Raw genomic sequence first — 13,229 nt, 5'->3', positions numbered from 1 at the left:
TTTAAAATAAGTTCAAATATGTTTAAATGTTATATGATGATTTTATTATATTTCTTCAGTAATGTTTTCATTGAGATTATTGAACAAAATTATTAATTTTCAGAAAAGAGTGCGTTTGTGTATCAATGAGGTGGCGTTGTTCTGTCAAATGTCCTGATCCTACTGATGTCTGTTTAACATTAATATTAATAATACACCAGTTGTCCAGAATGTTCTTCTGGGCTCACCTGACCTGTGCTCTTTTTTTACTGCTCCTCTGTGAATAAAGGTGAGGAAACTGTGGCAACTGCTGATGAAGACGAGAGGGAACTCTTTCTAGTTACTTTTACATTATAATGTGTTGTGGAGGAAAACACACACACATTCAATATAGTATTAATGCAATTCACTTATTTATATTTTACAACAAATCAAATGAGTTTTGTTCACATCTCTCCACAAATACTTCTTACATTTAAAAAAAAACAATTGTATACAGAGACATATGAATAAATGCGCTGCTCTTGAGGTGGTTGTCACTCTTTGACCTCAGTGGAGTCAGAACAGGTAACGATCAGGTGCTGGCTCAGCCCGCTCGATCACCTGAGCTCTTTAAACTATAGTCAGGGTCACTTTGCTCCCCCACAGCAGCTACATTACCTAATAGTTTCTAAATGATATGTTACAGTAGCGACAGTTTTACCCCGATTAGCTGCAGAACGCAAAGAAAATAAATAAACACAATTAGAAACAACATAATGAAGGCTTACAAAAAAACATTCACAAATGTGGAGTCTAGATGTTTGTGTGTGCGTGTGTGCGTGCGTGCGTGTGTGCGTGTGTGTTCACTGCCCTGACTCCAGCCACAACACTGATTATTGACAAGTGAATGAGGAACAGCAACTATTTCATGTCCATCTTGATGCTTTCTATTCATGTCAACAGTCACTGGCTCAAGACCGGTCCCTGACTTGAGCCCAGGTACTGGATCAGTTATCTGGTCCTGGAGCATTCCTGGACTGGTTCTGTTGGTCCCTTGTGGGGCAGGTCTTCAATTGCTGGTCTCTCCCAGTAGCCAGTAGGTCCTCATCAGTCCTTTTCCCTTGATCTGAATGTCTCCTCTCACCTGCAGCTGGAAACTGCTAAATTCCTGCAGAACCTGACGGGTTGCCTCTGAGATGTGGATCTTCAAAGCTGAGAGAATGAGGATATTTTAGGTTAGGTGATAGCTTCCGCGGATGTGTGTGTGTGTGTGTGTGTGTGTGTGTGTGTGTGTTTTACCCTCTCCTGTGGACTCCATGCGTGACGCCGTGTTGACCGTGTCTCCAAACAGACAGTACCGTGGCATCTTGAGGCCGACCACTCCAGCACACACTGGACCTATAACCACACACACATTCTATTACAACGCCACACAAAGACACAGGTGACTACACACCCACTGACCGCTGTGAATGCCGATGCGCAGGCAAAGCTTGTGGTCAGCTCGATGTTGGATTCTGAAGTTCTTGACAGCCTCCAGCAGAGCCAGCGCCATACTGGCAACCTCACGGCCGTGCAGGTTTCCGTTCCGGACCGGCAACCCTGACACCACCATGTAAGCGTCGCCGATCGTCTCCACCTGTGGGTGGCGGCAAGCAGCGGTGTCACCCGGGTCGGTTGTTACCGCTTATCGTGGTACTTCTGAAGAGGATTGCGGCGTTTCAGGTCTACCTTGTAAACGTCGAAGTTATCGATGATGGCGTCAAAACAGGTGTAGAGGTCATTCAATAGAGTCACAACCTGCGCGTGAAGTAATGTCCAACATCTCATCAGGGGGACACACACAGACACGCTTTGATGTTGAAAAAGATCAAACAAGATGCAAAAGGCTACAACAAGCATTTTAAAGGACTCTGTGCTTTGGGATGTTCTGCTGGGTTCTACTGACCTGCAGTGGCGTGCTCTCAGCAGACAGAGCGGTGAAGCCGACGATGTCGCTGAAGTAAATCGTCACGGAGTCAAAAGCTTCGGCCTGAACCGTCTCTCCTCGCTTCAGCTGTTCCGCCACAGAACTGAGGGAGAGTTAACGTCATTATACGGACCCACAGGAGCATCAGTCAGAGGAGTGAGGGGAGTTACTGTGGTAATATCTGGTACAGCAGGGCCTCCGCCTTGCGCTTCTCCTCGTGGTACGCCTGCGTACGCTCCTCTACCAGCTCCTCCAGGTTGTTTGCATACTGTTCCATTCGAGACAGAAGGTTGTCGAGAATATTGGAACCATAACCTCTGAACAGACAGACAGACAGGACATGGGTGTGAGCTCATATGTTTGTCATTGGGACTCCACCACCTGCTGGATGCTCACCTGTGTTGCTTCCTAAGCAGGATCTTGATGGTGTTGAAGTCGGGTCGGTCTCCAGGTTCTTCACTCCAGCAGCGCTGCATCAGGACTCCCAACTCTTCACTGTGACTTTGTAAGCAGAGGGAGGGGCGGAGGGGCACGGGGGAACCCTGACGCAGCGCTTCAATGATCGCTGAGGACACCAGTCATCACAACAAGGCCAGGTTAGTTCATCCAGGTTGAGCATTAACCACCTCTGGCCGAGGCCCCAGCTGTTGACCCCGTTCTGTGTGTATTTACCTTTAGGACTGGGTGTGTGAGTGTCAAGGTAGAAGACCCCCCTCAACAGCGCCAATTCCTGGAGGATGATAGCAAAGCTATAAACATCCCCCTTCTGCGTTCCACATGGAGGAGGACTGTTCATCCTCAGGAGTTCTGGGGCCGTCCACAGCTTCCCTACAAAGGAGCAAGCGGATCAACTGTTGTCCAGGTGATCAGCCGGTACACCGATGTTACCCTGAACATGTCAGCAGCTGAAAGTCAGTCACCACTTTCACCGAACAAGACTGAAGTTAAAGTATTCTGCTAAGAGCCGGAATCACAGAGTTCTGCTGCAGTGGTTCAGTGGGAGGAGCCACAGTGTCAAGTTATCACCCACAAACAGCTTATCCAATCACAAGCAGAGGTCAGAGGTCAAACATGCTGTTTCAAGCATCTATTAAATGTGTTTTTATAAAAGCATGTTCACCATGTCTGGATATGTGAAGGTTTGTGTGAGCGTGTGCGTGTGAGAGTGTGTGTGACTGAGAGTGTGTGTGTGAGTGTTTCATACAGGCATAATAAGCATGACTGTCCTCGTGGCAGCTGCTGGTTCTCAGACTCTGCAGACCGTAGTCAGTAATCTTCAGGACAAAGCGGCTGTCCACTACACAGTTGGATGACTTGAGGTTGCCATGGGATACGATGACGCTGTTGTGTAAGAAAAGCATGCCCTGGCAACAGAAATAATCAATAATGTGTGAGTGTGAGGCAGAAGCCGAGCAGCACAACTGTTACGGCTACTGACTGATTTATTGACCAACGTATGGTGTCTGTGTGTGGGACATGTTGTTACCTTGACAATGTCAATGATTAGAGAGTATCTGAACATCCAGTCCAGAGTGATGCTGTCGCTCTCCATCAGGTCCTGGGGAAGGCACACACACACACACACACACACTTTACCGAGGATTTTCAAAGCTCTACTGATCTGATGAGAAGATTCTCAACTGCTTTGTGCTTTCTCTCTCAGAGCACCAGATGCCTGAGATGTTTAAGACGACACAAAGATCAAACTCCAGAAAGCCCACGCAAACCTACAGCAGGCGGTTGCTATGACACAGCGCTGACTGTAACCAAAAGATGGGGGTAGAGCATATGAATGCAGATAAGGATCGATGCAGAAAGGCAGACGGGTACCAGGGTAATTGATACCTAAGCTGACAGACAGGAGAATGGGGTCAAGGGTCAAGGTGGTAACACAAGATGTTGTGGAAGTGCTAAAGACATGAGTGTGTATGACTGGAAATTGTTGAGGTCACATAAAAGACTGATTTGGCTGTGTTGATGCAGGAAATGTAAGTTGAAGGCTTATAAGTGGACAGAAGGGAGCTATAATGAGAGGAAAATCAAACTGTGTGTGTGTGTGTGTGTGTGTGTGTGTGTGTGTGTGTGTGCAGGGCATATTTGTGGAAAGGGTTAGCCAAGAAGGAGTCGTTATAAGAATGCAGCAGCACAAAGAATGAAAACAAAACTTAGATAAAGGGTTACATTAAAGACTGTTGCTACAAAGACACCCCAAGCATCCACACCACAACGGGGGGTGGGGAGGGGGACTGGGCCTGTATGAGGGCACCCACCTGCAGGCTGCCTCTGGGGCAGTACTCTGTGATGATGTACATGTTGGGATAATCAATACAGCTGCCAATGAAGCGAGTCAAGTGCTCATTCTGAACGTCTCGCATCTGCGCCAACAAACAGCCCATAATTACAAACTCTAAAAGGACAAAGGTCCATTTGTCAATGTGTTAGGGGACCAGATCTGTCTTCTTACGTGCTTCAGCTCAAACAGGACTTCCCTGGTCAGTTCTATACGTTTCTTATTGATGTACTTCATGGCCGCCAGGTTTCCCTGCAACACACAGCAGCAACATCAGCCTTCAGCTCCTCCTGTGGACGTCAGACGTGTGCTGGACGTGTCTCTCTGGACCTTGTAGTATCCAATTTTGGTGTAAATCTGCAGGTTTCCCTCCATCGTCATTAGAGAACCACAGTTGGATCCTTTCTGCCGAGGACATGAAGCTGTTATGGCTGTTCCAGTCATTCAGGATCAGACCTGTGAGTCTTGACCTTGTGTGTCTTTGTTTGTGTGTTCATGTGTGTGTGTGTTACCAGAGACATGGTCAATCTGCTGCAGGCTCTCCTCAGGACTTTGTCCAGGTTGCTGATCTGGATGTCCTCCCAGGAAACCCTCCAGAGCTGAGCTGCCAGCTCATTCTCCAGCTTCAGCTTCCTTTAAAACAAACACCACAAATGACGCAGACGCCCCCCCCCTCACGGGTCAGCGAGGGGCGCCGCCGTGTGTGTCTCACCTGTAGATAAAGACCGTCACAGTGACGATGATGATGAAGATGAAGCAGATCACTATGGCGACCATCTGATGCATTGTCACGGTGCCTGTAGGAGAGAGTTTACTCTGCATGTGAGGACCAACAACGTAAAATCTTTGTGGGGGCGGGGGGGCGTACGCGTGAGGCAGGCTGGGTTGTCGTTCTTGAAGCCGCACTCGGGGACGTCTACAGGCGGATCGCCCCCTGGCCACTGGAAGGTCAACCCTCTCTGCATGACCAGCTGTTTAAGACTGCTGTTATACACACACACCACCTGCAGCACACACACACACACACACACACACGTTTCTCCTGCTGAATGAATGAAGCTTTAGTTCCTGACGTCAGGATTTCTGTCGTTTTACCTGAAACTCTCCGGACTCGACATCAATCATGTCCCACACGGCAAAGTCCGTCTGTCTGTCCCCAAACTGGTCCATGTGCACGGACCCCATCACGCCTGCACAGACACGTTCATCAAGACTCCGTCTCATCTTCGTTAAATATTACGGGCTGGTTTTTTTTGAAGGGGAAAGTGGAAGTCCGCCTCGTACATACCTTCACCTCACACACGTCCCTGTTTGGGACAGTGTGTATTATTGGAGGCGTCTGTTTGTGTGTGTTAGCCTGGGGGGCCTCATCGAGCCTTCAGATTATATTGTGAAAGTCATTGTCGTCCTGTTGAAAAGGGGTCGAAGGTCAAAGGCTACATGACCTTAGCGCGTCTGTCTCCTGGGTGTGGATATTTTAAAATCGTCTGCTTGTGAGCGCTGAATTATAGTCTGTCAAGCAATCACAAACCTATTGCTGAAAAACTGAGCAGCAAAGCAAACAATCCCATGTTTCAACTTCAGCTGAATTTACAGCCGAGCTGCTGGTGGCCCGTCACAGATTTACCTCTGCTGGTTTCTTCCACTGAACCTTCCCTTACCAAGGACTCAAACTATCCTCAAACATGCTTACATCGATGTATCAGGCAGTTTAACTGAGCAAAATGCTAATAACAGTATGCTAACTGCTGGATTAGGCCGAACTACTGGACTAAATGTTAATTATGGTTCCATCAGTCATATACAACTGTAGATCATCAATCATCAGTCTCGTTCTGACACGTCATGTATTACTGGAGTTGTGGGGACATACTTCTGTACACACAACAACACTGTAGCCACTTAATTATGGTATGAAAGTCAAACAGGGCCCCATAACATGAGTAAAAACAATACAGAATTTCGGTGTTTATGGTCATTGTCCAGAGAACTGAAGTAAACCCCCCATGTGTGAGTGTGTGTGTGTGTCTCCTCTCTAATGGAGCCCACGGCAGCGGTTTTATCGGCTCCATCAACATAAACAGTCGGGTTGTTTTTAGCTCGTCTGACTTCAGAGTAATTGAATCTGTTCCTGGTATTAAACTACAGACTTTATCTCAGAAGGTTCTGTGGATCCGCTGTCGTCTGGCCATTATTTACATTTCTTCCATTCAGTCACAACATCATTTATTTATTACAGCATGTTTTTGAACACTGTTTTTAGTTGTAATTTAGGTTGTTTATTCCTAGTTCAGTTTTTTAGTTTGTCTCGTGTTAATTTTGTTGACTTTATTTTTCCATTTCACACTCAGAAGAAATGAGGTTTCTTCTCAGTTTTATTGAATCTCTTGAGTTTTATTGAATCTCTCGGACCTTTTGTGGTGGTAACGCTTGTAGGTCCTGCTGATGCCCCCCTGACCTTTGACCCCTGCAGGCTGGTACCCTCAGAGTTGTGCTGCAGGAAACAGGATTTTCCCCTCTCTCGTTCTTTCTATTTTATCGCTCTGGGATCATGGAAGTCAGGACATCCCACTGTCACAAAATCGATAAACAAGGTCTCGCTGATCCACCGCTACTGATATGCTTGATTCATCCTCAGCTTATTGATTACAACCATCAGGTCACTTTAGCTTTAACGCTTATGTTAGTTGTGGAGATGAAGGTTTCAAAGCTATGACGCCTCACAGATGTGTGTGTCCATGTGTATATGTGTGTGTGTAAGTGTATACATGTGCGTACGTGTGTGTAAAATCACATTAGCTGCTCACCACCAGCTGAGTCCTGCTGTCACCGTGTCACTTCCTGCCCCCCCCTTAAACAAATATAGCATTGATGTCAGCGAGATGCTAATATGATTTGATTAAATAAAATTTGCTGCCTGGTTTTTCTGTCCTGGCCTGGTCACAGTTAATGTTTCCAACCAGATCTTTTAAAGTGGCTCATCACCTCTAAGGTCCTGACCCCGTTCCTGACCAAGGTCCTGAGCCTGGTTCTGTTCCCCGAGACCGACTCAAACGGACTGCTTTCGTCTTTGTGAGAAACTGTTGGGATGATTAAGTGTCGGCTGTGTTTATCTGCCTCTAAAGCAACAGAGGAGTTATTTTATTAAAGTGATTTATTGTCCAGAACAACATCAGCGGCTGAAGAACGAGATATTTTTGTGGTCAATAAACTATAACCCGTCTGGAGTCTCGCTCATTAGTTTTCTCTGGTTCTGGTTCTGGAGTTCCACAGCTTCTTTGGTTCTGTGTGTTTTAGTGCTGGCAGACGCAGCTAATGGCCTGAGGGAAGGTTCACGCCCAGATGTACAGGAAGTGCTTCCTGACAGATGAGTGATCACTTCCTGTCTTTCCCTGTTCTGACATGAAAACAACACAACAGCCTTCAAAGTCCTGACAGTAAGATCCAAAACCATCTTTTCGGTGTTTGTGAGGCAGGAACCAGTCCGTGTTCTGGAGCTACAGCTTCATTCAACATAAAAGAGTATCATCAAAAGAAGGTTTGAAAACTAATGTTTTCATAGTGTGTCCAGTATTTATCTATTTAGTCCAGTATTTAGCATGCTAACTGGTTAGCATCAATTGGTCCTATTGGACCATGACCAATACTCCACACACACACAAGCGCACACACACACTACTCTTATGGCGTTAGCATGTTAGCATTAGGCTTTAGGGTAGCAGCTGTGGGAACATGAAGATGGACAACTGAGTCTCAAACCACCAGGCTGGACAGGAAAACCACAGCGAGCCATCTGATTGGTCGATCATGTTTCACACGCCGTCTCTAAGTCAGACTCTCAGCGTTGTTCTTAAACCGTCACAGCTTTTCTACTTTTTTGCAATGGACACATTTAGCTGGTCCCTAAAGGAGCTTCATGGTGAGACAGAAGCTTTCCTGACCTGAGAAGTTCCTGTTCCACATCCTCCTCGTCACCAAGCTTCCTTTGGGCCTCTGGACTCCTCTCGGTCCTGCTCTTGGTTCTGGACCTGCTCTCTGTTCACCCAGAGTCTCGTTGAGGGCCTGAGCGTACATCATCACACCATCGTAGAATCCTCCAGCTATCAGGTTGTACTGGGAGAGATGGACACCATCACAACCTGTCCCATCATGTCCTCATTCTTCTGTGACCTCTCTTCCTGTTCTTCAGACTGTTGCCTGTGTGTCTGACTGTTTCCTGTCTGTCTGTTTCCTACCTCCCTGATTATTTCCTGTCTGTCTGACTGTTTCCTACCTCCCTGATTATTTTCTGTCTGTCTGACTGTTTCCTACCTCTCTGATTATTTCCTGTCTGTCTGACTGTTTCCTACCTCTCTGATTATTTCCTGTCTGACTGTTTCCTACCTCCCTGATTATTTTCTGTATGTCTGACTGTTTCCTACCTCTCTGATTATTTCCTGTCTGTCTGACTGTTTCCTGTCTGCCTGACTGTTACCCATCTGTCTGACTGTTTCCTGTCTGTCTGTTTCCTACCTCCCTGATTATTTCCTGTCTGTCTGACTGTTACCCATCTGTCTGACTGTTTCCTATCTGTCTGACTGTTTCCTGTCTGCCTGACTGTTTCCTACTTCCCTGATTATTTCCTGTCTGTCTGACTGTTACCCATCTGTCTGACTGTTTCCTATCTGTCTGACTGTTTCCTGCCTTTCCACCTGTGTGTTTCTTTCCTTTGGCCCAAAGCTGTTTCGGTGTCTGTGGGTGTTACCAGGGTGTCTTGGATGGTGAAATTAAACAGCCGCTGTGCATCAATCTTCAGATTGTCAACAAACTGCTGAAACTCGGAAGTCTGAGGCTGCAGGTAAGACAACACCTTCACACTCTGAGAGACAGACAGACAGACAGACAGACAGACAGACAGACAGAAGGAGAACATTACTGAACATCAGCAGTTCTGTTGCTCCCTTTCTTGACTTCAGTTAAACTGTAGTTCTACAACGCTACTCTGGTTGGCTGTAGGTCCAGTTTTTATCAGAATCAAACGCTAGTCAGAAACTGCTGTTAGCATGCTAACTGGTTAGCATTAGCGAGTCCTTTCGTGTGATTCCAGTTAAGTGAGTTTCTGGAAATGAGAGCTGTCACCCTGAAGGCGTGGCGGGCAGCGCGGTCATGGTGGTCCCCTCTGTACCACGGCCTGACGGGACCAGCATCCCCCAAACCCTCAGCAAAGAGATCAATGAAGAAGAAAACGTAGTCCTCCATCTGCACACCCTCCATCCAGAACTGGACCATCAGAGTCCTGAAGATGCTCCAGGGACAGCAGATGTAGACCACTGCGGAGGCAGAACAGACAACAATGATGTAATAACTGATTTATTAACCCCACTGATGAGGCATGGGAACATCCCCGATGGATCGCCAGTCTTCCTCTTCTCATGTAACGTTTGACAGTTTTCATTTGATTCTGTCTTCCTGTGTTTATTTTAGAAGAAAGTTCCATGCAGAGATAATAGGGCCAGTCCCACCAAGGACCCCCAGAAGACACCAATAATATGTCTAAGTCCACAGATCAGTAAAGAGACCACAGCCGACACAGAGCAGCAGAGCTACAATCCAAGAGTCCAACAGGGAAATGAGCTCAGAAAAAAGCTGCTGATGCCCCCAGGCAGCAGAAACCTGAGGAGGAGGAGGAGGAGGAGGAGGAGGAGGAGGAAGGTGAAGGTTCGTTGCAGAGGGACAAGCGTCCACACGTGACATTTCACCGATAGGCTGAGGTGGAAAAAACACACCTGAAGCTAAACAATGGCAGAAGATCTGGGATCAATATGGAATGAAGGTTCAACATGGAGACTCTGGAGGTGCTGGACAATATAAAGGTTCTCAGGTTCTGTAGAACTTCCAGATCCATACTCACAAATGAGCCAAAGGCCAATAAACAACAAAGGACATCACTGCTGGAAGAGGTGATTAAAAACAGCAACACCAGGAAGATGGAATAGCACACACACCTCGACCGTGGTCCCGGATCTCCTGGACCACCGTCTTGTAGTTGAAGCTGTCTACGTTGATGCTGTAGTCCTGGATGGTGATGTTGTGCTTCCCCAGGAGCGAGTACAAGCCCTCCACAGCGAAGTAACACGGCCGGTCGTCGTTGTCGTCCTTGTTGTCGCTGAAGATGAGCATGGCGTGATGCTGCCACCCGAACGTCTCCTGGATCTTCATGCCAAACTCGCCCAGCTTCTTGTGGGTGGGTCCTGTGTTGGTGACAGCGGAGTATTGGTCAAAGCCGATGGCGCGGGCGCCGGCTGTAACCATGGGAACATCCCAGTGGGTGGTGAATCGGGCTACTGGTGAAGAGGAGTAGTCACAGCCAGGGCCAATAAAGGCCCAGGGGTCATTAGACTGCTTGAGGTCAACAGCAACCAACGGCGCTATTGAGTCTGAACAGAACCCGTCTCGGTTCTCTGAGCTGCCATGAACCAGCCGCAGTTGCAGGCCTGGCAGCAGCCAGGGGTCAGAGTTCACCTCCTGCACTGCCCGGTAGAGTGCCGGTGCCACCCGAGGCCACGCCCATGCGTAGTCGGTGTTGGTCAGGGGCAAAATGGCCGCCAGAGTCACCACGGCTTGGTCCGACGTGGCGTTGACTGCACAGTCGGAGGACTCGCACAACTGGACCCGAAGGCTGAGGAGGAGCAGGAACGGGCAGATCCACCAGGGAAACATGTGGGGGAGGGGTCAGCAAACCTGCCAGACGGGGCACAACACACCAGCGAGAGTTACAACACAACCTCAGAGCCTCTGGGGCTTCTGGGAAAGTGCTCAGGCCTTCCCAGTTGAGATAAGAAGTGATGAGTGAACACAGACTTTTGGTGAATAATAATTTCAGTATTTTTTAATGTCAGTAACACGATGATTGATGTCCTGTGGTCTGAGCACACTGGTCGAAGAGGACAGAGGCCAGTGGACTTAACTGGTCTAAACGTCAGCCACTTGATCTGTCCCACTTTGGTTAAAGACTGATTTGATGAACAAACGATCAAAAGTGATCAATGACTTAAACGATTCTGCTGCAGTAATTAGCTGAATCCTGAATAAGGAACGTAAGCTGATGAAGCTGTATGTGACTTTGTGTTTGTTTGCCTGTGTGTGTGTGAGAGTGTATGTGTGTGTGCGCCATTGTTCTCTAGTCTTACGTAATCATTATGAAACAACAGAAGATATATTGAGAAGTTTCACAAACATATGAGGATGATATCTTCATCTTCATCATCATGTGACTGAAATGGTTATGTGGGCGGAGCCTCGTGGGTTGATGACATCACCACAATCTTAGCTATTTTACATAAAGTGTAATAATTATTCTGCTAACACAATCCTGGGTTAAAGAGCTGCTAAGGTCACCCCAGAGGTCAGAGGTCATCAGTACCTGCGACCTAACGGTGCAACAGCATCTTCACTTAAGGTGTCTTATTAGAATCCAACCTCTTCTGTTCCACAGACGGCTGGAGGCAGACGTCACCGCCGTCTGTGGAGCCTCAAACGCTGACGTGAACGTTTCCAGACAACACTGATCACTGAGTGGAATTTAACTGTTAATATTAGCTGAAGACAACACTGTTAGAATTAATATCGGCCACCATCACAGCAACCACAGCCCAGGCTGGCCAACATCAAGGTGCCTTTCAGGACAGTAAACACCCCCCCCCCCCCCCCAGGGCGCCGTTCACCTGACTGGCCCCCACCCCTGGGAGATCATGTGCACGCAACTGGAGTCAAACATCAATATTATCACTCAACTCAGACAAAAGGGTGATTTGGGGACTCAGGAGGTTCTGCTTCGGTCTACTCTCATTATCGCTGTTTAGGGTCCACAAGAAATCAGAAAAATCTGCTTTTGAAATCAGACTTTACTCCCTCAACCACACAGGAGGAATAAAAATTAGATCGTTTGAGTCAAACCCGAAGTTACCTGCTCTGATTTGCAGAGGTTCAATCTTCTTCTCCTGAAGAAGTCGCCGGCGTTTCCACAGAAAAACAAAACAAAACAAAACGGGGAGCTCGCGCGCGCACGAGGACCGTTATCAGCAGCCTCGCGCTGACACGTTTGGGCTTTTCTGTCCACAGGACACAAACTCCAGTGTTCCGGTAACCGGATCGCACGCGCCAGCAGAAGGCTCGGCCACTCGCGCACGCTCCGGGCGGGAGAAGGAAGCAGACCTTCAAGTGCACGAGGGCAGTCCTAATCGTGCGGGGCGTGCGCTCGCGCCCCGACTCAGTATTCGTTTACCTTGATGGCTCAGAGGTGGAGGTCCGTCCGTGCGTGCATGCGTGCGTGGAGGCGGGCTGCTCCAACACTGTTGATTTGGCCGTTTTAAAAGACAGAATTTGTCTGCACAAGAACTTTCCACGAGAGCAACAGTTATAATACGTGTAATTACGGGCCAAAGAGCGCCGCCTGCTGGCAGCTGTGCAGGCTTGAGTAAAAATTCAGATGGGAGAGAATCATTGATGTCTTTAACAGCCAGGTGTAGCGTATTTGAGCTGACCTGACATTAAAGTAGTCGGTGGCGCAATTCGCAACATTCAGGCATGCGCGTGCACGTGCGGTCATGAAGTTAATGAACACACAGATGTGCCCAACTCGGTTTGTTGTGTTTTAACAGGATACACCCGTCAAGGAAGTCACGCACTCCCACTCTGGAGGTCTTCCTGGAACTGGAAACACGCCCGCGCCCGCGCACACGTACACTCCCACTCATTGATCAAAGGTTTGTTGGTTGAGGTCATTTTTAGTGTTGTGGCTTTATCAATGACATATATGAGTATATTCTGATCTCACACATTTACCGTAATAATCTGTGATTCACTAAAGATGAGAAATCAAACTGGCAGCTGGGCCCAATTAAACCTGGATCACTCCAGTAGGTGGCAGTCGAGACTCAGTCTGTCATAGGAACCAGATTCAGCTGAATTTGGACAATTGTGCTGCAATATTATGACATTAAAATGTACATTTTATGGCCTAGTTGAAGA

At 47.7% G+C, this 13,229-nt stretch overlaps 1 protein-coding gene across 1 annotated transcript; it reads right to left on the bottom strand.

The window, feature by feature from the left end:
* Positions 1-370: 370 nt before the first annotated feature.
* LOC101072043 (atrial natriuretic peptide receptor 1-like) lies at positions 371-12,846 on the bottom strand. Its single transcript, XM_003969160.3, has 22 exons — positions 12,166-12,846; positions 10,205-10,940; positions 9,339-9,529; positions 8,965-9,078; positions 8,162-8,333; positions 5,316-5,410; positions 5,089-5,224; positions 4,933-5,017; positions 4,733-4,853; positions 4,551-4,625; positions 4,395-4,472; positions 4,201-4,305; positions 3,417-3,488; positions 3,135-3,294; positions 2,603-2,758; positions 2,327-2,495; positions 2,101-2,247; positions 1,910-2,033; positions 1,693-1,761; positions 1,426-1,600; positions 1,261-1,359; positions 371-1,173 (listed from the first exon to the last, which is right to left on the bottom strand). The coding sequence occupies exons 2-22, from the start codon at positions 10,917-10,919 to the stop codon at positions 1,031-1,033; spliced, it is 3,201 nt and encodes a 1,066-aa protein (XP_003969209.2). The 5' UTR covers positions 10,920-10,940; positions 12,166-12,846; the 3' UTR covers positions 371-1,030.
* Positions 12,847-13,229: the final 383 nt, after the last annotated feature.

This window comes from Takifugu rubripes, chromosome 12 (genome assembly GCF_901000725.2).
Source record: "Takifugu rubripes chromosome 12, fTakRub1.2, whole genome shotgun sequence".
In the NCBI taxonomy this organism is placed as follows: domain Eukaryota; kingdom Metazoa; phylum Chordata; class Actinopteri; order Tetraodontiformes; family Tetraodontidae; genus Takifugu; species Takifugu rubripes.
This window is presented reverse-complemented; position numbering and strand designations above follow the sequence as displayed.

Excerpts from the sequence above, each read along its gene's own strand:
- LOC101072043 (XM_003969160.3), bottom strand. The coding sequence starts at position 10,919 with ATGTTTCCCTGGTGGATCTGCCCGTTCCTGCTCCTCCTCAGCCTTCGG. Across the intron at positions 2,248-2,326 it reads CTGCTTAGGAAGCAACACAG|AGGTTATGGTTCCAATATTC; the intron begins GTGAGCATCCAG and ends CTGTCTGTTCAG. Across the intron at positions 2,034-2,100 it reads CTGTACCAGATATTACCACA|TTCTGTGGCGGAACAGCTGA; the intron begins GTAACTCCCCTC and ends ACTCTCCCTCAG.